Genomic DNA, 23,657 nt, shown 5'->3' on the forward strand with positions numbered 1-23,657 from the left:
AGCATTAGCAATTGGACTCAATGGTGATGTTAACTGGGTAGGTTAAGAGTGCGATTCCCATCTCTACATACTGTAGGATGGCGATGCTGAAAAGTTTTGGACATCTGCCTGTTCCTGGGTACAGTTATTCAAAATTGTGTGTCGCTAATTTTAAGGAGGCGGCTCTAAGCCTCTACTATCAATTCAAAAGTACCGTAAAGCTCGGCCAAGTTAATGAATCTGAATGCAGAGCACGGAACGGGAAAGCAATTAGGTACTTATTGCTACGGTTTATAGGCCACTCCGTTTCCGAACACAGAGCTGAATACAATATATGAAAACAGATATAGGAATGAAATAAAAGTTTTATCTGGAAACCAGACAACAGGGTATTATTGTCTTAATTCCCAGAGCAGTAGTTCTGAAAATTAGCAGTTCTGTGTGTCTTTTATCAGAAGGAATCTCCAAGGAGTGGAATCTTACTGCACCATACAGTTAGCAGCATTTAACTTGTAAGTCAGAACAAGTAATACAACTCTTCCCTATCCCCCAGGATACTTCCAAATGGACATTTAAAAATCCAAAAACATCACATTTTCATTCTTAAGAGATAATTGGTTTATCATAGTTTTTTCCTAAAAAGTTCTGAAGTGTCCAGAAAGAGTAGTGCAGATAAGAAAGGAGCAGGACTTCAGTTTCATGGTTGGCTGCTATTTTGACTTTTTTGACTCACTCTCTCTCAAGACATCCCCTCTGTGCCCCCCCGCCCCCCAGTTTATTTTGTGAAAAGAAAGCAGAAGGCTGAATTGGTGGAAAAGCATAAAAGGATGTCTGGTAAAAGAAAGCTGAGCAATTTCAAAGAAAGCCTCATCAAAAGATTTCCCTTGATATGCATTTGGTGAAAAATACCAAAGTAAAAAAGTGAAACTTGAGGGAAATACAAAGACTTGTGTTTGTATCCAGGCATCTCCCTAATTCTGCATGACAGTCTTCCTTTCATCCCAGCAAAGGCCAACCAGCTTCCTAAGTTCTGAACTGAAGCTGAAGTGGCAAGTTCAACTGGGATAAGTACTGTTAACTGCATGGTATGTGCCACTTCAAAGGCTTTCATGTTAATGTTATGGCCAGGAGGTATGTAGAGGGTAAGGAAGATGGCCTTGAGGGATATATGCAGGTTCTGTTGCCTAGGCAAAGGGCCTGTTTATCTTCACTAACTTGTCATCTTCCTTATTCTCTATTGGATGGGATCTCTAGCCAGCTGCTCATTGACTTGCATCTTATCTGGTTGCCGGGCAGATTGCCTGCAGAGCCTTTGTGGTTTTTACTGTTGGACTGAGAGGACACCTGTTTTCCACAGGAAACCATCTACTGGGCTGCTTTCAACCACTGGTGTGTGTGGAAACACAGCATTACAGAGTAATTGGGACAGTTTACAGCTCTCTTCCCCACACATAATTTTGCAGATGGTTGAAAGACCAGAAATGCAACTTGAATTTTGCCAGTTTATATATATTCTATATACATGGAAAGATGGGCATGATAAAGGACCAAAATGGCAGGGACCTAACAGAGGCAGAAGAGATTAAGAAGAGGTGGCAAAATTACACAGAAGAACTACACAAGAACGAGATTAACATCCCTGATAACCACGTTGGGGTGGTCACTGACCTCAAACCAGACATTCTAGAATGTGAAGTGAAATGGGCCTTAGGAAATCTGAGCAACAACAAAGCTAGTGGAGGTGATAGTATTCCAGCTGAGCTATTCAAAATCTTAAAAGACAATACAATAAAAGTGCTACATTCAATTTGCCAGCAAATTTGGAAAACGACAGTGGCCACAGGATTGGAAAAGGTCAGTTTACATTCCAATTCCAAAGAAAGGCAATGCCAAAGAATGTTCAAACTAGCACACCATTACATTCATTTCACATGCTAGTAAAGTTATGCTTAAAATCCTACAGCCTAGGCTCCAGCATTATGTGGGTCGAGAACTACCAGAAGTACAGGCAGGATTTCGAAGAGGCAGGGGAACTATGCCAACATATGCTGGATCATGGAGAAAGCTAGGAAGTTCCAGAAAAACATCTACAGTCTGCTTCATTGATTATGCTAAAGCCTTTGATTGTGTGAATCACAACAAACTGTGGCAAGTTCTTAAAGAGATGGAAGTACCAGACCATCTTATTTGTCTCTTGAGAAATCTATATGCAGGTCAAGAAGCAACAGTTGGAACTGGACACGGAACCACTGATTGGTTCAAAATTGGGAAAGGAGTCCAGCAAGGTTGTATACTGTCACCCTGCCTATTTAACTTATATGCAGAGCACATCATGAGAAAGACAGGGCTAGATAAATCAAAAGTTGGAATTAAGATTGCCGGGAGAAATACCAACAACCTCAAATATGCAGACAATACTACTTTAATGGCAGAAAGTGAAGAGGAACTAAGCCTCTTGATGCGGGTGAAGAAGGAAAGTGCAAAAGTTGGCTTGAAACTCAACATTAAGGAAACTAAGATCATGGCATCTGGCCCTCTCAATTCTTGGTAAATAGATGGGGAAGAAATGGAGGTAGTGACATTTTATTTTCCTGGACTCCAAGATCATCGCAGTTGGACACTGCAGTCAAGAAATTAAGACACTTGCTCCTGGGGAGGAAAGCTATGGCAAATCTAGACAGCATACTAAAAAGCAGAGACATCACCCTGCCAACAAAAGTGTGTATAGTCAAGGCTATGGTTTTCTCAGTTGCAATGTATAGCTGTGAAAGTTGGACCATAAGAAGGGCTGAGCGTCAAAGAATTGAGGCCTTTGAACTATGGTGCTGGAGAAGACTCCTGCAAGTCCCTTGGACTGCAAGGCAATCAAACCGGTCAGTCCTAGAGGAGATCAACTCTGACTGCTCTTTAGAAGGCCAGATCCTGAAGATGAAATTCAAATACTTTGGCCACCTAATGAGAAGGAAGGACTCACTGGAAAAGAGCCTAATGCTGGGAAAGATTGAGGGCAATAGAAGGGGACAACAGAGAATGAGGTGGCTGGAGGGAGTCACTGAAACAGTCGGCGTGAGCTTAAATGGACTCCAGAAGACGGTAGAGGACAGGAAGGCCTGGTGGAATGTTGTCCATCGGGTGGCCATGGGTCAGACAAGACTTCACAACTAACAATAACTAACAACATCTATTCCAATATGTTCCCAGCTGTTCTCTGACTAATCATGTGCTTCATAAACACCATCAAATGGTTTAGCCAAACGAGGTTAGTGTATAGCAATTACTGCAATACTTTTCTTTCCCCTGCTGTGAGACCTAGATAGCAGCTTGCAGGAAACATTGGGAAACAGCCAGTTACAGTACTGTATGAAGTGGTGAGTACCTAAGCACAACTGTCAAAGGAAGAAGTGGATGTTGGGAATGCTGAGCAGGGGAACCTGCTAATGTTGAAGTTCCATCCTTCTCATGCAATGTTAGTTAGAATTCTGATGTTTAGATTGTTGTATTACTGAGTAGTTTCTTCATACAGCAAGTGTAGTATGCATGAAGCTTATCAGAGACAAACGATGAATCACCTATGAAAAAGGGTCAACATGGACAGCCAGACTAAGTATAACCTAATGGTGAAAGGAGAACAGTTCAGCAGAATACATGGCGTAGACCTTTGGATCTGTCATACTAGGTTTGTAATGCATGGATGAGTTGTGTTGATAGTACCCCTAACCTTAAAAGTGCTTGGTGTGCTGCGAAATGGATTGTAACCCAGGCAGGCACCTGATGCATGGCAAACAGGCATTTTATGAAAAGCCTCCTTAGATCATTATGTGTCTTATCTTGCCATCCATGGACAGGATGCCAGACAGCCTGACCAGGAAGCAATTTATAGAGGTATCAGTGTTCCCAGGAAGTCATGATGCATGCCCATTGTCAATGAATCTTATCAAAAGTCTTCCATAATCAATTCATTGCAGCTGGTATGTACCTCTCTCACACACACCCCCATCAAGTGCAGAGAGTGCCTGGGGCCCAGCAGGGATTTGTTTCCCAAAAGTAGTCCTGCAAAAACAGGCCAGCCTCCAATGAGCACAGTATCCCTAGGAGTTGAGGAGTAGCCACTAGAGGAAGGTACATTAAAATTAGTGTCTCATGGATTGCACAAAATTCTTGCCATGGCCTTAACCCTGAGGAATCATCTCCGGTACAGTTGTGCTAGAGACCCAGTCACTGCCTCAACAGGTATAGCAAAGTTCACATTACAGTCTGCTTTCATCTGGTTGGTGAAGGGAAAGTTCCTTTCTAGTAATCAGTGAGCCACGAAGCATACTAATATTGTGTATTGTTTTCAGCCCTGATCCATAACAGTTTGTTCTAGTCCTCAAGAACAAGTTGAGCAGTGCAGAACTTTCTTCAGGTAAAACAAAACAGAGAAAACACAAATAATAAACTGATTTATTATTAGGCTGTGTGCAGTTCAGAAATTATCTGTAGAAAGTATTTTGGACTTTACACAATGCAGTAAAATTCATGATGCATTTTTTTTCTAGCTCACACAGATGTTGGGCTTCCTTAATAGTAATGAGCTGCTACACTTGTGCTTGCATGAAATCCAAAGCACTTCTGGATCATTTTTAAACAAGGTATAGCTACATTATTAATTGATCAGGTAACTATTAAACTAGACTTCAAAAATAGGATGCAATTGTAATGCAATTTTTTGAAAAAGTTTTTAAAAGTTTTACTACTAGCTTGTCTGGTAAGAGTATGCTTGTTAATTCTGTTCCTTTGTGGTACCACAAAGTTGCTGGCATCCTAAATAGAATGTGATACTTAAGTGAAAAATTATTTGGAGAAATCTACCTGAAGTTCAATATTCTTACAATAACTGTAAGAAAAAACACACATGCTGCTGGGGTAGCCATCCTCTCATCCTTTTTTTCAAGAGACATTTTCTTTCTAGAGCATTTTGACAGGAATCTGGAAGTCCACATTAACATTTTAAAATTTTGCTTTATTTTTTCAATTTACATATTTACAGAAGAATAATGTCTTTATGATATGTTCTACATAAAAGGAAGTAAGTTTACGTATTTCACGATACCACTTGGAATCTTTATTGACATTTTCTTATGACAAAAATGTGGTTTAAATAGAGTTTGTCTATTACATTTATAGTATATTTATATTGGTTGCTTAATAATAGGTAGATCTCTTGGTTAATGAAGCAAAATAAATCCAAACTTTATAGAGGGGAAGTTCCATTATTAGGGACCAAGCAAAATCTTGCAAAAATGTGCATATGAACAATACAACTGGCCTTTCTGTTTCTGTTTCACACACACACCATATATTACACTAAATCTTAAGCAAACGTTAAAAAGCCATAAAATGTCAGATTAACATCTGATTTTTTTTAAAAAAAATCCAGAATAGTATCACCTGATAACTCTAACACCTTCAACTAGCTAACTGAGTGTGAACTATCACAGCAATTACATCTAGACTTCATTTTACACTTCACTGTTTTTGTATCATCTCTTAATTTTTTTAAAAATTGAAGAAGTCAAATGCTTGCATACTTTTTTGTGACACTTTGGCAAGCTATAATAAAGGTACATTTTATGTTATTTTTATTGTCCATCAAAACTGAACTATACCAATAATGCATTTTTACTTGATGTATATATTTTAGCAATTGTAGAGTGTGAATTACTCAGACCTATTAGCTTATGTGCTTGTGCCTTTTATTACTCCTTCAGAATGTATGGAAGTGGTCTTGTATGTTTTCTTGTCTCAAAATAAAATGCCATGACTTAATTTTATTCTGTTTTTGTGAAATCCTAATGTGTATCATGGAGCACATTATTAGTCAAATTTCGAAATAAACTAGAAACTGAGAAACCACCATCTTTATTATTAGCAAAAAGAAACACAGATGTTTAATTGTGATGTATGTCAAGAGATTCTCTGAAAATGTACCAAAAATATATGCAATGTCCCAAAAGTAAGAAACAGAGTTATGCTTAACACTATCTAATAGGCATTCAGCTAGACTCCTGAAAAATGTTGCCTTGCACAATGGACATTAATATGCACCTGCACCTAGCAAGCAGTTTGGTCACATATATGTCCAATACATTAAGCAGAATTAGGTTACTTGTGTTATAAATGTTATGGTAGTTATGCAGCAGGTACAGCATTAACATTAGCAAAGCATTATTCTTGACTGATAATCAAGCCCAACTGATTAGCTCTTCCATTAAATATAAGTTACTCTTGTCTCAGGTGAAAAAAACAAGTCCAAATACCTATTTGAGTGATTGCCCAGAAAGCTGAACGTTATCTTGCATTTTTATTCAAATAGTGCCTGAAAATAACACGTTCTGTTTCTCCTTGTCATTTCACATTCCATTCAGTATTTCCTATCACCGGAACATGTACAATCATGCCTTTTTTCGTGGAATTAGTCTTTAAAGACTCAAGAACTCTTGGATATAATTCTTTTTTACTTTTAACAATTTGGAAAATTACAGCCAATTAATTCAAAGTAATTCTTCCCCAGATATACCTGAATGATTTCTTTATACGGAAGTAGTTCCAATTATTTCTGATTCAATTGATTTTATCCAGTAATTTTATTTAAAATCTGTTCACTTTTTCTTGAGTGCAACCAGTAGAAGCAAACTCTCAAAGTAGGCCCATTGTCTTAAATTAGAAGTGTGAAGTATTCTGGTTGTTACTGTTTGTAAAAACTGAGAAGAAGTAATAAATGGCAGAAACATGCATGTCTAATTATAGCATAACTGTATTTCTGTCCTAACTCGGACAGTACATAATTCAGGTGATGCAATAGACACAGACAAAGAGACAGCAGCTGGGGTTAGAAATCTACATCTGAGCACTAAGATCTCTTTTGCCATCTTGGCCTCCCATTTGAAATAATTCAGAAAGATCTTGCAGGAGCTAGTGGCCTCTTCCATTCTTAAGATAGTGCAGCACATTTGCTTTTGGTATTTTGGCAACAGGTGTGTCTCTCCCCAGGAGCTCTAGCAATAGAGGCTCCATCATATCAGGCATTTCCTCTCTATCCATGGTGTCATACAGATCTGAGAGATCTTGCTCCTTTGAGGTCAGCAGGACATGTGCTTGGGAGAGGTCTCGGCCACTAGCTGTATGCACTCCCCCCATGGCATTATGGAGCCACATGAGTCGCTTTAAACCTTGAAGGGTTCTTCCTCTGTCGTTCAGCAGCTGATGTTCTGTCACAGCTCTTTTACTGAAATATGAAAAATCAGTACCTTGAGAAGCAGAAGTATATTTCGAATGGAAGAATAAAGCATGCCCAGTCTCTCTCACTTTCTGCTACAGGCTTCTTAACAAAGAAAGATGAAGACTCCGACCATAAAAGAACACAGCACTGTATTCTGTTGTCATATTACATCCAACTCCTTGCTCAAGAATTTAATGGTATTCCAAGAATTTCAAATGGAAATATTGTACATTGTTGTTGATTGTTTAATTCAGGTTGATTTCCTGCCTTGCTTCTATATAATTCAAGGCGGTATACATAATGTTCCCTCCTGCTATCTTCCCCACAACTGCAACCCTTTGAAGTGAGCTGGGCCAAGCTGAGAAAGAATGGGTGGAAGAATTAGAAATCCCAGCCTCTTTATGCATCAAGTCTAGCTGGTTCTGAATTCAGAGGGTTAAACGTAAGCTTTCACTCTGAGTCAAATTGTTCAGCATCAGTACCTATGATTCACTTTGATGCTCTCCAAATCCTCTTTTGAATTAACAAAATACCGGAAGATTCTTACATTTAGTTTTGCTATTTTCTGGCTACAGGATAACTTTGCCTTAAAAAGAAAATGTCCCCAATTTTTAAATGAAAAATAATTTTGAAAAAGATAACATTAAATTCCTGTTTTAATTTTTTTCTACAATTTTAACAAGTAAAATACCCTTATCATTACATTTTAACAGTTAATTTCACATGCAAGAGACAAAACAAGAAAAAATACATTACATAATTCTATATGAAATTCTTACTTTTCTGTTTCTTGACATGTTGCAAAGCAAGCAAGAAAAAAGATTGATATAATTTTTGCCATTTGTAGATATTTTTCCGACAAGGAAATCTTTTTTCAGTCCTGTAATGTTTTCAATGAGATGAAATTATAATCTTTGAAGTACATTTATAACATGCCATCTTTAAATAACTGCTAATAAGAATAAATATATCTCAATCAAAAAGAGGTAGATAATTGATCTTTCATATTGCTTTAATGTATATCAATCAAGTAATGCTAGTACGATAAGAATTACAGTATCTGTTCAATATTGCAAAACCATCACATTTGATTTACATGTTATTTGTATTTAATGCAAAAAAGCAGTTGTTAAATACATTCCTATTATTCCTTTCATTTAAACAATGTATATATTTGGTTAAGACTTCCTCATGTAAATACTGTCCAGATTTTTTTTCAAATTCAGCACCCATTGCCAGGCAGCATTGTCAAGTTAGGGAAGGATCATATCGTAGAAGAAAACCAAGAACAAATGCCTATAAAACCACATACTTCGAAAACCATAAAGCAAATGCAATGATTTCCCCCCAAAAGACTTGATAAACAATACAAGATAATAGTTCAATTTTTAAAGAATACTAATCACTTACTGATGAATTTTGTAAAGGATTTATACTCAATACTCACAATTATATGTTTTCCTACTGAAGTATATTCAGACTGACCTGCTGGAATCTTGATGCTACTGGAACTCCAGTGAACTTGCTCTACACTGCAGAATGATTCTTCAGAGCTGTTTTTATACTTACTCTGTGCCTCCTGAATAAGAGGTACGAGCTGTGAATCATATTCCATAAGACCTCCCCCCTGCCCTTTTATAAATGAAATACGTGTTCTGTCTGAAGTCAGTCAACTCTGAAGAAAAAAATCTACTGTGTTGTTAGTGATTGAAGTGATTGAGACATTGGGGTGTCATTGGTTTGAAATATTATCAAATATTTGATACTGCAATATAATTTCTTTATTGGATCATTAAAAAAGATCATAAAATAGTACAATAAATGAGTCAATAACAAGTCATGAGTGATGTTTTGTTTTAATTAGGGGGTGCACAATTCAATCAAATGGGGGGTAAGAAGACCTCATCCCCATCTCGTCCATCTCTTAGCTCACTTAGTTTGGGTTTTAGTACAGTTTTCACAATGAGTTAATGTGTGTAGTTTTTAATATTTTGATATTTTAATTATTCTTGTTCTATATTATTCTTGTTCTATGATTTGTAAACTGCCCAGAGTCACCTTGTGAGGATGATAGGAAGAATAACAATTTAATAAATAAATTAAATAACCTGAAAAAAAATGTTAGACATCTTTTGACATGTATTTGAAAATCAGTTATCCATGGATGCTATAAGACATGTGTTATTGTACCCTATGACTTTTATTAATACTTTATTATTCTTGATTCTTGATGAATGTATCTTTTTTATGTACACTGAGAGCATTTGCACCAAGACAAATTCCTTGTGTGTCCAATCACACTTGGCCAATAAAGAATTCTATTCTATTCTATTCTATTCTATTCTATTCTATTCTATTCTATTCTATTCTATTCTATTCTATTCTATTCCATTCCATTCCATTAGTAGGGGAAGGCAGTCCACATCCTCAGAGTTGCATACCTCTTGCATTCTCATTATTTGTGCTACTAGATTTTGGTGTGTCATAATACAGTGGTCCCCAACCTTGGCAGCTTGGTGGCCTGGTGGGGGGGAAAAGAAGAACCAGGCCGCACAAGTATATTCCCGCCCTCTACTCACGGGCCCTGGTTCCGAACAGGCCACAGTCCAATAGTGGGGCTGCAGCCCAGAGGTTATGGACCTCTGTCATAATAGTTGAAAATCAGTGGTATGATATTGAGATGAACAAATAGAGTAGTTATAGTGTAAGCCAACAATGAGAGTTAAATTATTTAAACAGCAATGCACTATCCTCTCAAGACCAAGAGACAAGGAGAAGCCACTCTCCATCTCATTACAGCACAGAAATCCCCCTTCCCTCTCAGCCTTCTATAACATGTAGACTCCAGCCACCAAAGGCTTACCCCACTGCATATTGATCACTTGGGGGGGGGGGTCCTTTTAAAGGTACCAGTAAATAAGTATGAGACAGCAAGAGAAAATGGGAACTATTATACTTTGTAAACCATAGTTTATAGCTTAATTTGTTGTGTGAACCAACCGTGTTTCTCACAAAATAAGGCCAGGCCTTATTTTTTTTTGACCCCCCCAAAAATGGCTAGGCCGTCTTTTCGGGGGTGACTTAATTTCCTCCCCCAAATAGAGCGGCCCATACGCACGTACCTCTCCACAAGGCTGTTTCTATCAGCCGACGAAAGCTCCCCGAAGGCAGAGTCCCCAGCCGCTTCAGGGCGAGACATGGCGGCCCTTGTCCCTTCACCATTAGGCAGTGTCTTTCGGGCAATGGAAGCTCCCCAAGGGCAGTCACCAGCCACTTTGATCGGCCGGTAGAAGCGGCCTTGGGGTGAGTGCACACACACACTCCCCTCGCCGCGAGGCTGCTTTTACCGGCTGATTGAAGTGTCTGGTGACTGCACTTGGGGAGCTTCCATCACCCGAAAGACACTACTTAATGGCGAGGGGACATGAGCAGCCACGCCTCACCCCGAAGCAGCTGGGGACTCTGCCTTCAAAGGAGTTTTCGTTGGCTGATAGAAGCGGCCTCGCGGTGAGGAGAGTGTGTGTATGCACTTGCCCCGAGGCCGCTTCTACCAGCCAAAGTAGCTGATGACTACCCTTGGGGAGCTTCCATCACCCGAAAGACACTGCCTAATGGCGAGGGGACACGGGCAGCCACGCCTCACCCAGAAGCAGCTGGGGACCCTGCCTTTGGGGAGCTTCTATCAGCTGATGTTCTATCGGTAGATCGGGGTATTCTAGCCTAGGCTACCTGCAGGGCACTCCTAAAGGCAAGTTTTCTCCCCCCCAACCCTCCCCCCATTTCTCTTCACCTCGTGTAGTTCTTACGAACGATGTGAGAAATGGTGGGGAAACACATGGATTAAATAGGCCTAAATTTGGGGGGTGGGGCTTAATTTCACCTCATGCCTAGAAATCATGCTGGGCCTTCCTATTGGTGGAGGCCGTATTGTTGGAGAAACACAGTAGCCATTTATTGTTTACATAGCAAACCATGTTTAAGCAAACTAACTTCACACAGGAAATTAGTATACTTTATGGCAAAATTTAAAATTAAGATTATTTAATGAAAGAGGCAAAAAATAAACAGAACAAATAAATATTAATACCGATATGTATACAATTTCATTTTCTTTTTGTCTAGATAGGGCTTTGATAGCCTTTGATAGCCTATCAAACCTGGGTTGCCAAACCTCAAACAACCTATAGATGACAGCAAGGGGATATAGGATACACAACTTCTTGATATCTTGTGATAAACTTAATTATGCAACCCAGGCTTGGTAGCTAAGTCTAGGATTTTTTAAAATATTTGTTGACATTGTGCTTCTTAACTTCACTTCTAGTATTGTAACCTGATTTTCAGCTGTTGGCGATAGCCATTTATTGAAAAGGTTAAAAACTGTAACCAATTAAAACTTTTAAATAAAGATTGCTAAATTGGTACTTTTGTGATTTCTCTTTAGTTTCCAGGATACCCATAAAAATAAATTCTTTCTTTGTGAAAGAAGAACTACCTAGTTACATGTTCACAGACTAATCAGCATTACACAAAGCCAAGTCTAAAACATCTGACCTAATTTGCTCTTCAGCTTTATGATTGCCTTCATTTAATGAATTGAAAGGAAACAGCAATTATTTCAAGAATTATGTTTACATTCATCTGAGCAACTGAATGTCAACTGGAGAAAGTAGAAGATGCTGACTGAATGACCACATCATGCATTCTATCATTGACAAAATGCACTGCCATGGCTACTCTTTTGTTATATTTGAGAAGGTGCAATCAAGGAAAGATCAAGATGGTTCCGGATTCAGAGACTGGGTCTGTCCAGCATTTTTAATTTTTGCACTAAACAAATTATGGATGCTTTACAATATGGTGATATTCCTATTAGATCAAGAATAGCCACGAAAAAATGAAAGCCTAATGATTCTCAGTTTTGGCTTCCTATGCTGAACTCAAAAATGTTCTGGGCAAAAAAATGTTTCTCTTCTCAGAAAAGTATTTGCTGTACATTTCTGTATATTGTGGTGGCTCAAATGAAAACATAGGAAATTGCCATCGGAAAAAGTATTAAATGTATAGACAATAAAAGGTTTTAAAACTTGATTTTTAAAATATACAATTTAATATAACAGGGTTCTAAGCCCAATTAAGTTAGCCAAAATTGTACACTAATGTTCAGTTGGTTGTAACAACTGGTAGTACTGTAAAACAGTTCATATCCCTTCTGTTAGAATTGACAACCACATTGACTAGATTTCTTTATAGCTAGCATTAACTCATAATCCACGCTAAAATCTCCATTCTAAACTTCAAAAAGTAATTTCTCAGCTTTAATGTGATTGCAAATTTTAGGGTAGGTGAAGACAACCTATGACTCTTAAAACTTCTTCAGAGTGACTAGAAATATGTGTCATGAAATATTAGTGGCAAAGCATTGCAAATGTATATGTAATTTGGAGTGTGTGTTATTTGCTAACATCAACTTTTGATGTGCCTTTGTTTAGGCTGGATTCGCCAAAAATAAATGTAAACTCCATCTACACAAGATGGCACTAAGGAAAGATAGTTAGCACAGGAAGAAAACATTATGGAGGGAAAGTTTACTGTTATATATGCCTTCTACTTATACATACACATACTTGATCATTGATTGCCCCTAATACTGAAAAGTAAAAAAAAAATCCTCAAGTTTGCATAGTATAAGCTTGCATTAAGTTTCAATTTTCTAATATGGAAATTTGAATTAGAAAACTATCACCAACTTCTGCAATTAAGTAGAGTCTGAAATAATAAGAGTTCTAGATTGTGACCTCAAAACCATCAAGTCCATTTTCTCAATGAAACAGAAAACCAACAGCTGCATTATCCCTGATAGAATATCCACTACTGGAGGCAATGTCTTTTATTGGCGAACAGGTTATAGTTTAAATAAAATTTACTTTTTAATCATGTATACCTATTAATTCAAATCCCATTTTTCTGAACTGAAAATCCAAAATTGCTCCATCTTTGATGTGAAAATCCTTCAAAACTCCGAAGATAACTGCTATTTTTTTGGTCTTTTTTCTTGGCTAACATTATGCAATTCTTTCAACCTTTCCACAGCTATTAACTTTTTAGACCTTTCATTATCATTTTTCATGCTCTTGTTTCAGTTTAATATGCTTCTTAAATTAGACAAATCTTTTCCAGTGAAGTCACCTGTGTTTTTGATGTGAAAGTAGAGAAAGTAATATTTTGAGGCTGACAAAATATGTTTGGATTTTTAAGATTGTAACATGAGAATTCTCAAAAAAAAAAAAGACTGTCATGGGAGTTTGCTTATTTATAAAAGTACTGACATGGTTGAGCAGATGAAAGCATCTATTTACCAGACATCAGGAGAAATGAAAGCAGAAATAATATGAGGAAGAAGTCAATTACTTTAATTACAGATATCTAAATATAGTTACAGTGGTAAAGGACAACAATTACATAGTAAACCTTTAGATATTAAAAAAAAATGAATCCAGAAGAGCAAAGACTATGGCAGGGAGGCCTCAAGATGTGAGTGGCCAAGCAAAGAAGGTTGTGATGATAAAGATAGATAATGCTCATGGGATCCAGAATAGTAAAAAAAAAACCCAGAAGGTAGCATAATATGATTACAGTCCTCAATTTACAATCACAATTAGGACCACAGTTTCTCTTGCTAACCAAGCTGGTTGTTAAATGAGTCATGGGCAATTTTACCACATGGTTCACCACAATTGTTGAGCAACTCACTGCAGTTTTTAAATGAATCACATAGTTGTTAAGTGAATCCAGTTTCTCCCATTAACTTTGCTTGTCAAAAACTGGCTGGGAATGTTGCAAATGGTGATCATATGTCCCTGGGAGGCTGCAAGTATTGTAAATACATTCTGGTTGCCAAGCATCCAAATTTTGATCACCTGACTGTGAGGACCATTCATAAGTCACTTTTTTCTCAGCGTATTGTAACTTTGAACAGTCACTAAATGAATGATTGTAAGTCAAGGACTACCAGTAATAATAATTGTAAATTATTTAGACAACTGATACTAGTGGAGGTTAAACTGAAAGGATACCTCTACAAAAGAAAACTATAGAAGAATTTTATATGCACAAAAATAAATTATTTACAGTCGCAATTGACTAAGTAAGCAAGAAAGAAAATGGGATTATTAAAGAGTACGATAGGGTTGAATACAATGAGATTTGAGAATACCACACTGCTAAAACAATTTGTATATCTTCCTGATAATTAGACATTGCTTTAAATTCAAATAATAAAAATACTATGTAACTACTGTGATGGAGATGATAACATATAATAAGGCAGCTATGTCCAAAGTGGAGCACCTATGTCCAAATTGTTGAACATAGGAAACAGTGAAAGCAGAAAATGAAACTATTATAATCGGAAAGGCAAACAGATTTACTTAACTCACCGCTAGATGGCAAAGTGCAACAAGTTCACATCTTTATGACACTAGGCCAAGGTCTATACTATATTTGAGCTATTCACTTGCATACGTATTCCACTCCATACTAAAGATCGGTGGGCAAGAGTATCCATTACTATGGTAGGTTGGACTGCAATAACAGAGAAAAATGCAAAAAACTATTTGCTTCCATCTACTGGTAATCCAGATTTTTACCCATCATTTCACTTTGCACCAAAAAATATTATCAATGCTGGCCTGGATGGGAAACCTCTCCAAAACTTTGTTGTCATGAGAAAATCAGCACTTGGAGAAAGGTGGCACTCATAGGATACTATACCAGTATATACTACCTACAGTACAATATATCTGCCTAGACCAGGAACCCAGACAAAATTGAAATCCCCTAAAGTCATAAAAATGAAAAACACATGCTCATGGGAAAACTGCAAATTGCCACCAATTTGGATATGCCCATATGCCTGCCAAATCTTACTTATATTGTGGAAGCCAATTGATCCCAGGGTACTTCTCAGAAAACATCACATCTCCTCTGGGAATTCCAAAATTATTTATATCATTTTTTAATATTCCTTCAGAGGAATATTTATAACACTTCGCTGCAAACTATCATGTTAGAGCAAAATATACAAAAATATAAGAAATCAGCTACATAAGTTCCTTGCTGGCTATTTACAAGTTACAAAGCCTTTTTTGGAACAATAGTTAAAGTCAAAGAGCAACCAAAATAAATGTTTTTCAAGCAGCAAAGGTAAAGTCTAGAGCTCAAGCTACAGAATCCCAAATGTCATAATTTATTTGTGCATTATTCTAAATAATAAATCACGATGAATAACAATTCTAAATTGTTGCATTTACATGTCCAAAGGAAACTATAAGATGTATTATGGTTCAAAAACATTTTATAATGTAATACATATGGCTTGTCAGCTCATCGATTTTAAGCTAAATGAGTGATAATTTAGCAACTTGCATAAATGTAGGTAATGATAATATAGGTAGTCCTCAACTTACAACCACAATTTGAGTCCAAAATTTCTGTTGCTAAGCAAAACATTTGATAAGTGAATTTTGCCCCATTTTACAATCTTTCTTCCCACAGTTGTTAAGTGAATCACTGTAGTTAATAACACGGTTGTTAAGTGAATCTGGCTTCCCCATTGACTTTGCTTGTCAGGTCGCAAGAGGTAATCACATGACCCCGAGACACTGTAACAGTTATAAATAAGAGTCAGTCCCCAAGCTTCTGCATTTTGATCACGTGACCACAAGGATGCGCAATGGTCATAAGTGTGAAGAATAGTCATAAGTCTTTTTTTCAGTGGTGTTATAACTTTGAACAATCACTAAATGAACTATCATTAAGTCAAGGACTGTAATGTCTTCCAGAGACTTGCTGTGGGATTTGGGAATTGTTGACAGGAGTTTGTATCTTGCCAAAAAAACCAAAGCAGTATATATACCCCACTGACCTGTTGCATGTTTGGTCTTTAACAAATGCATCAGGCAAAAAGAGAAAGGACTGGGTTGGGGTTTTAAATCTGCATATCAACTATATTCAGATGTAGAAATATCTGGGCATTATCTGGATATTCAGATGTAGAAATATCTGGCCATCAACACTAAGTAGAAATATCTTAGCCTTCAACATTAAGTTGTGTACTGCAGGAAAAACTTTTGTTTTACAGAATCCAAGGCAGAGTTCACCATGGAAAAGATAGAGACTGATGCAATAGTCCAAACCCTCAACTGCCTCAACTCCTCCTTATAAATTAGACTCTTCCCACTTTGTCACTTCTCCCTGTGTGTGGCTTCTTCTTCACTGCACTTAGCATGGTCCCTGAGGCTGGTTTCATTACAAATAATCAAAGCTCTATTTGGGAACATTTGTTGCTTCTTTTCTGCTAGAAGTCTGCTGGCACAAAAATAAATTATTAAGATTTTTAAATTATTATTTTAGCTCCTTTTCATGATAACCAGAACAAGACGATTCCACTGAAAATTGCACAAACACTTCACTTTAGTCGGGATTTTTGACCCTTGAAATTGTTTTCATACTCTGATAGAGCTCAAATACATTAAATCACAATTTTTAAATTTTATTCAATTTCTATAGTCACCCTGCTCAGTCAATGACTCTGAGCAGCTTACAATTCAAAAAATACATTAAACCTATTAAAAACATTTTAAAATAATAAAAACAGTAAAACATCTAAATTACATAGGAGCAAGGTATTTGGCCAGTTAGCAACATAGCCAGGAATGGGAAATTATGTATTATTAATCATTACTTTCCTTATTTAAAGGAAGTGTTCAGTTGCAAGGTGTAATTTTAAAAAGGTATGTAGAATGAAGTCACTTTCATTCAGTATCCAAAACAGAGCTGCAACATTTCAAGGTTTGGAAAGTCAAGTCTGAATAAATATCCCTTTTTTCCGCTCCCTTTTCTGCAACACCATGCGGTTTGTAGTTAAGATAGCATTACATAGTCCTGATAGTCAAAAACATGCAGCAACTGGGACATAACTATTCCCCAGAAAGAACGGAGTGCCACAAAAACAACCCTCTTCTTGAGCCTTTATGCATCGCAAGAATACGCTGAGCGCAAAACACGACCGATCTAACCGCCACCGAATCCCAGGCCTCCATGACTCTACTGTAGGGTCCACCTATCCCTCCCTTGCCACTTCCATGCGGTTACAATAACGGTTGCTATGGCGAACCGGCTGGGCCCTCCGACCAGCACTCTCAGTCTGAGCTGGGCATCGGGAAGGGGGTAGGGCGCCGGAGAAAGTCAATCACCAGAGAGGTGTCTTGCTATTGGTGAATGTTTTGGTCACGTGCCGGTTGAGCAGGCGGTATATAAAAAGTCAGGGCGTGGAAGTACCATCCGCCATTTTGTCCAGTGGGGGAGAAGTAAAGGACCGCAGAATCGAGTCTTGGCGGGAAAGCCAGCGACTCCAACCGCGCTTACGGGGCTGCAGGACGAAGTAGAGGAGGCAAAGAGGAAAAAGACTGGCAGCCGCTCGCGGGAGTCTTTTGGCCAGGAAACCGGTGAGAGAAAAGGGGTGGGTCGGCGTAGAAGGCCTCGCGGTTGTATTAGCGGACAAAGAGCCGCCGCCATTTTGTGTGATCGAAATAGCGTCAAAGATACTGCGATCTAGGATTGATCGCTTTACGTGGGAGAGGAGATGACTGATGGGCTGTTATTTTTTTTACTATACTCGCACCCCAGGTGAAAGCGGCGGGGGGGCGGGATAGTCAAAGGGAGACGGAGATTGTGAGCAGCTTTCGTAGCTTAATCTTACGTTAAAAGCGGTTAAAAAGGGGCGCGCCATTTTCTACGTACAATGTTTTTTCTTGCGGTCGAGCACGAGGTTTAACTGTTGTGCTCCTTTGCCTACCTGATGAAAGGCTACCTGATGTGATAGTAGTTCGCACAGCAGCAATTGGGGGGAAAACGTAGCAAAACCGGGAAAAGTCGCTGCTGATTACTTTCCTGATTTTACATTGAGTTACTTAATTGCCTTCTCCAAATTCAGATCATTTTTGGATTTCAACTTTCATCCAAAACATTTTTTTCGATAAATGTGAACAGGTATGAACTCGGAAGTTGATTGTTCACAATGGTTTTTAAAAAACTTTAGCGTTATCTATAATAATTATGTGTGAGATTTATAAGATTCTCTCGTTTGGTAATCAGGAGGCGGATTACCTTCTATGATTGCCGTTTTTGCATGAATTTCAGAGATGCATCGTGATTCGTGCCCACTGGATTGCAAGGTTTATGTAGGAAACCTTGGGAATAATGGCAACAAAACCGAATTGGAACGAGCTTTTGGCTACTACGGACCGCTGCGGAGCGTCTGGGTCGCTAGAAATCCCCCCGGTTTTGCTTTTGTTGAATTTGAAGATCCGCGGGATGCTGCCGATGCAGTGAGAGAACTAGATGGGAGGTAAACTTACTTATGATTTTCTTGGGAAACCTCCAAGTGAGCATTCTGATTTTGAAAAATGTTATGAATAGTGAAAAAACACATTAAAATGTTCCTTTAAAAGGATTTTAAGTAAAGGAATTTTTGCAGAAAGTTCTAAGCACTGATCAATGTATGAATTGTTAGCTTGGGAAGATTTCAATTTGAAAGTACCTGAAAGATATGTTATTTTTATGGTGACCAGATTTTAAAAATACTGAAATGTTCTATCATTTGGTATTTCGATTTGGCATTTAAAATGTTTCCTAAGCATTCTTAATGCTTAGGAATGACTCAGTCCAACACTATTACTGGCAATTATGTTTTCATGTTAATTTCTTTAAATATTAAGCCTTTATACTGAAAACCCAAAAGTGAATACAAAATAACATTTTGGACTCTTGTACTTGTGGCATTCTTCAATAATGAAATAGCTTGTATGTGAGCAATAGGACAAAGTAAATAGGTTGGCTTGCAAGATTCTGTGTTCAGATTATTCTGCCACTGACTGTACTGATAGGAATTGTCTAAAATATTGGAAAACATCCCTGTCACTTAGTGTAGGAAATTGTATGAGCAAATGTCCTTTAATTGTTGGACTTAAATCTATTAATATTATTCATGATCTTTCCCAGAACATTGTGTGGATGTCGGGTTAGGGTGGAACTGTCCAATGGTGAAAAACGCAGTCGGAACCGTGGCCCACCTCCTTCATGGGGAAGACGACCTCGAGATGACTATCGCAGGAGAAGTCCTCCACCTCGCCGCAGGTATGCAGGATGAAATAACTTTATTAATGATGTTGGCAGTACTACCATTTTGGCAAAATAGACTTTTCAAAACCTGCACTGTCTATCAAACCACCAAATTCTAAAGCATTAAGCAACTGTTAGAGGGATACACTTTGTTGAGCACTGGCTTCTGTCCTTGTACCAGTTGATAGTATCCTCTAACATATTCATCTAGTATATTCATCTAGTCACTTCCCTTTTTTGTCCCAGTACTTCAGCTTTTTTTTTTCTTCATTGTTGATAAACATTACATACAACAGCTTGGATTTTTTCACTCAGTTTGCTTTTCCTTTAGCACAAATGATGCTAAGCAGGCAACTGTTTTATGGATTCTGAAGCAATGAATAGTTACTCGGCTAAATTTCAACTAATAAAATCTGTTGAAATATTATTGCCTCATTTGAATTCTACAGTTATGAATTCCCCAAACAAAAGCAGATTGTTACTTGGTAATGCACCCTCTGACCTGGATAATTGATGAAGTGTTAAATACTCACTTCAGTACTTAAAACCTAATTTCTGCAAGGGCTGATCTCAACCTATTGCAGATGAATGGAGTCCATACAAAATAATGAAACCTGTTCCCTTTCACTGTAGAACACAATAGGAGTATTTGTTAGCTGCTAGATGGTTGTACTGATGGCTTGTTTTTCATTTTTTTATGCTTTTTGGTCCATCTATTAATAAAAATGAACCCGTTACAGAGTCACCATCATGTCTCTTCTCACCACCCTCTGAGTCTGCATTAGCCAGTCAACTAGCCCTTTCAGCGTCATGTGACCAGCGCGCCCCATTCAGCTTGGCTGGTGTCGTTTCACATGACCCAGGCATGGCCAGTCGTCAGGTTGCACCGCCCTTTGGTTCCCGAGCATGCTGTTTCTCTCAGCCTTCTCTCCAACCTTAACCAAATCGGCTGCAGCCACCTCGACCGCCCACACATTCCCGGCCAATCAGCTCAGCTGTTTATTTACCAAATGTCTTCACAACAACTACAGCAGCAGCCTTCGGCTAACAAAAAAGCAGGAAAAATCCACAACACCCCCTTCGCCAACCAACTAAATACAACGCAACACCTGGCAAAACCTTTTCAGCAAATTCTTCTTGGCAGTCAGTCCGGCAGCCTCACCTCACCATTTGTAGCTTGTTGAAACCAAAAACTAGTAAGTTTTTCCTGCTTATACAGTTTACTGCTGGTTAAAATAAGGAGTAAGCGGCTTATAAGTAATTATTTTTTCTCAATCAAAGGCTGGCTGTGCATAATTTCGTGGTAACATACATATGTTGCTTGAATAAAACTTTTAAGGGTGTTAAGGAATCTAATATAAATAACTAAGCTGCAGTATATTTGCATGTGAGTTGGGCAAACTTAATTGCTAACTGGTTTTCATTGCAAAAAAACTGCTACCTCCTTTCACCTTTAAATTGTTTTACTAACTATTTCAGAACAATTACTTTATGGGATAAACTGGGCAAGCTAAGGTTCTTTAGACTAAACACTATGACCTTTTAAAAATTACATTCACAGATGCAGCTCTAATGAGTCATTGTCACTGTGCATTAGTCTTTCACTTGGTACTCTGCCTTGCATGGGTTCCAAAACACTAGTTATACCAATTTTGGAACTACTTATGGGACTTTGGTATAGTCTTTTAGGCAGTGGATTTTGTTGAGATGGAAGTGCTGCATTGGAGACAGGTTTGCTATGACATGGTATTAGTTAAAACAAACTCATGGCTGGAAACATGCTGATCACGCTGAGTCTTTTTAATGCCTGAATCTTTCCATTTTGCTGGACGATGGGTGCCATTTATCTTGGCACATTCACTGGGCCCAACAGTGACTTGACAAGTTGGGAATTACCTCACCTCAGTTGTGTTGAATTGATGAAAAGACTCACCTTTCTTTTTTGATTGTAGATCTCCACGGAGGAGGAGTTTTTCCCGTAGTCGTAGCAGGTAAATTGTTGGTGCGGATCATGCATTGCCGAAGTATTTCACACATAGATGTAAAGAAACATTCCCTGTCATGAAAATGTTTTACAAATTGAGATAGTCATGCAAACAGACTTACTTTATAGATCTGGGAATGGGAAGTGTCATGCACTAATGGTCCATACACTAGAGCAGTGTTTCTCAAGCATAACAATCTCAAGATATGTGGACTTATAATCCCAGAACTACCCAGGCAGCTTGCTGGCTCTGGAATTCTGGGAGTTGAAATCTGCACACTTTGAAGGGGCCAAGTTGAGAAAAACTACAGAATGGAAGAACATGGCTGAACATAATTTACCTATAAAAATAGTTTTAAATGACCCTTTAAACTGACCTTTTCTAATTTTTCCAATTTGTTAAGAGGGAAAATTTAATTTTGAATTAGGTGGCTTCAGAATGAGATACCTTGTCAAAGATATAAATTGTTAAATCTTTGCTGAATAGTTTATTTATAGTTTATTCTGAAGTCATCCTTGACTTTTTCTGGTAGTAAATATTCATATGGAATCTATTTGGGATTGCCAAGCATGAATCTGAAGCATTGATATATCACAGCTCTAAATCACTCTAGAAAACAATTTATATGTATACATCATGCCACAAGTGTTAATTGAAAATATTCAACACATTGTTTCTATTTGAGAATGATAAACACTTCTCTTCTAGAACAAGTCCTCAACCCCTGGTCCGTGAACCGACACCAGGCCACAGCATGCCAGAAACTGGCCATGCAAACAAGCAAAGCCCCCTTTGCGGGATGCAGGCAATGTGCAAAACCACGCCCCCTCTGATCCATGAAAAAACCTCCACAGAATCTCCCTGATGTTCAAAAGATTGGGGGAGCGGGGGGGGCTGTTCTAGAACCTGATTTTTGATGCAACTTGCTTTATGATACTATTTCCTTTACAGATCCCTTTCTAGAGATAGAAGGAGAGAGAGGTCACTCTCAAGGGAGAGAAATCATAAGCCTTCCCGTTCATTTTCCAGATCTCGTAGGTAAGAATATATCGACACACTCAAAGAGTGATTAAAAATATGTTAAAATATCTGTTTTCCGTAAAAATCTCCTTGCCTATATAGAGGCCAAGTTGAATATTCATATGTAAACTAAACTTGCACAATATTTACATTATATTGAAATACAATTTGGGAGTCCATTTATCATTGACTAAATCTTTTGTGTATAATCTTAGCCGTTCCAGGTCAAATGACAGGAAATAGAACTTCAGGAAGAATGGTATACAGGAAGTCACATTTTGGTCTGAAGACAGTATGTACAGAACATTGTTTTGTTTAAGACCTCATAAAGCTTGGTGCATTTTAAAAATGTTTTAGCTGTCAAATTTTGTTTCTTTTGTAACAGGTGACATGTAACAGTTGTGAAAATGTATATGGTTTTGAGGAGGACATTCAAAGTGTAATAAACCTGTTCTACATTGTACCCTTCAGCATAAACTATGTTAATGTTAGCCAGTTACCTTGCAGAGGTAAATAAATCCTCATGAAACCTATAGCAGCAAATGTTCATAGTCTGCTGGGTCATATTCTAGAATCTTCAAAAGCTAAACTCAAATTAACACATGAATTTGTAAATCATGAATATTTGCTATAATTGTGAATGGACAATCTCTGCAGTATGAAATGTGGAAGCTTAATTGGCCAGAATAAACCAGTGGCAAACAAGAAGACTGAAAACTTGTAGTTAGCCTTTTTTCTAAATCTGAGTTCTGATTTATACCAGAATTACCATTGTGCAAAATGTAAATTAAATATGAACACCTTTTTCTGTAGAGCACTACTGCTAAAACAGATTTGTAATGCAAATTAACTGTTGATTTGGATAAGTACATATATATAAGGGTACATTGTAGATAGAAATTTTCCTCATTGTGCATAAGTTGTCTTGTCACTGTAAACTCTTGAAGATTAAAGTTTTTGTTACAAATCGTTCTTTAACTCGTATCTTGACAACCATTCGTGCAAAATAAAATATGTAAGTTGACTTAGATATAGCTTAATTAAAATCTGTTAATAGTTTGAAGGCACATTCAAACTTAACTTCCAAGCAAACTCTAGTACTGTTTGGCTTAGCATGCTGTCTTCCATTCTTGTATTTGAATAATAAAGAATTCCAAGTTTTTAACGTGAAAAGTTAGCTTGCAGCCCTGCAAGTAAAAATTAAACACAAAAATTATTTTTCTTTTACA

At 37.7% G+C, this 23,657-nt stretch overlaps 1 protein-coding gene across 2 annotated transcripts; it reads left to right on the forward strand.

The window, feature by feature from the left end:
- Positions 1-17,586: 17,586 nt before the first annotated feature.
- Positions 17,587-23,395, forward strand: SRSF3 (serine and arginine rich splicing factor 3). Of its 2 annotated transcripts, none has more exons than XM_087929639.1 (6): positions 17,587-17,748; positions 18,398-18,650; positions 19,304-19,438; positions 21,376-21,414; positions 22,360-22,446; positions 22,644-23,395. In XM_087929639.1, the coding sequence occupies exons 2-6, from the start codon at positions 18,445-18,447 to the stop codon at positions 22,669-22,671; spliced, it is 495 nt and encodes a 164-aa protein (XP_087785765.1). In that variant the 5' UTR covers positions 17,587-17,748; positions 18,398-18,444; the 3' UTR covers positions 22,672-23,395. The 2 variants fall into 2 exon arrangements, with proteins under 2 accessions (XP_087785765.1, XP_026573977.1); XM_026718192.2 differs by having other exon boundaries at positions 18,443-18,650.
- The last annotated feature ends 262 nt before the right edge of the window (positions 23,396-23,657 follow it).

This window comes from Pseudonaja textilis, chromosome 3, assembly GCF_049901715.1.
Source record: "Pseudonaja textilis isolate UNSWEBS1 chromosome 3, rPseTex1.2, whole genome shotgun sequence".
In the NCBI taxonomy this organism is placed as follows: Eukaryota; Metazoa; Chordata; class Lepidosauria; order Squamata; family Elapidae; genus Pseudonaja; species Pseudonaja textilis.

Bases quoted from the DNA above. Each gene is read 5' to 3' on its own strand.
- SRSF3 (XM_087929639.1), top strand. From the start codon at position 18,445: ATGCATCGTGATTCGTGCCCACTGGATTGCAAGGTTTATGTAGGAAAC. The intron at 18,651-19,303 runs GTAAACTTACTT...GATCTTTCCCAG, and splicing joins GTGAGAGAACTAGATGGGAG to AACATTGTGTGGATGTCGGG. The intron at 22,447-22,643 runs GTAAGAATATAT...GTATAATCTTAG, and splicing joins TCATTTTCCAGATCTCGTAG to CCGTTCCAGGTCAAATGACA.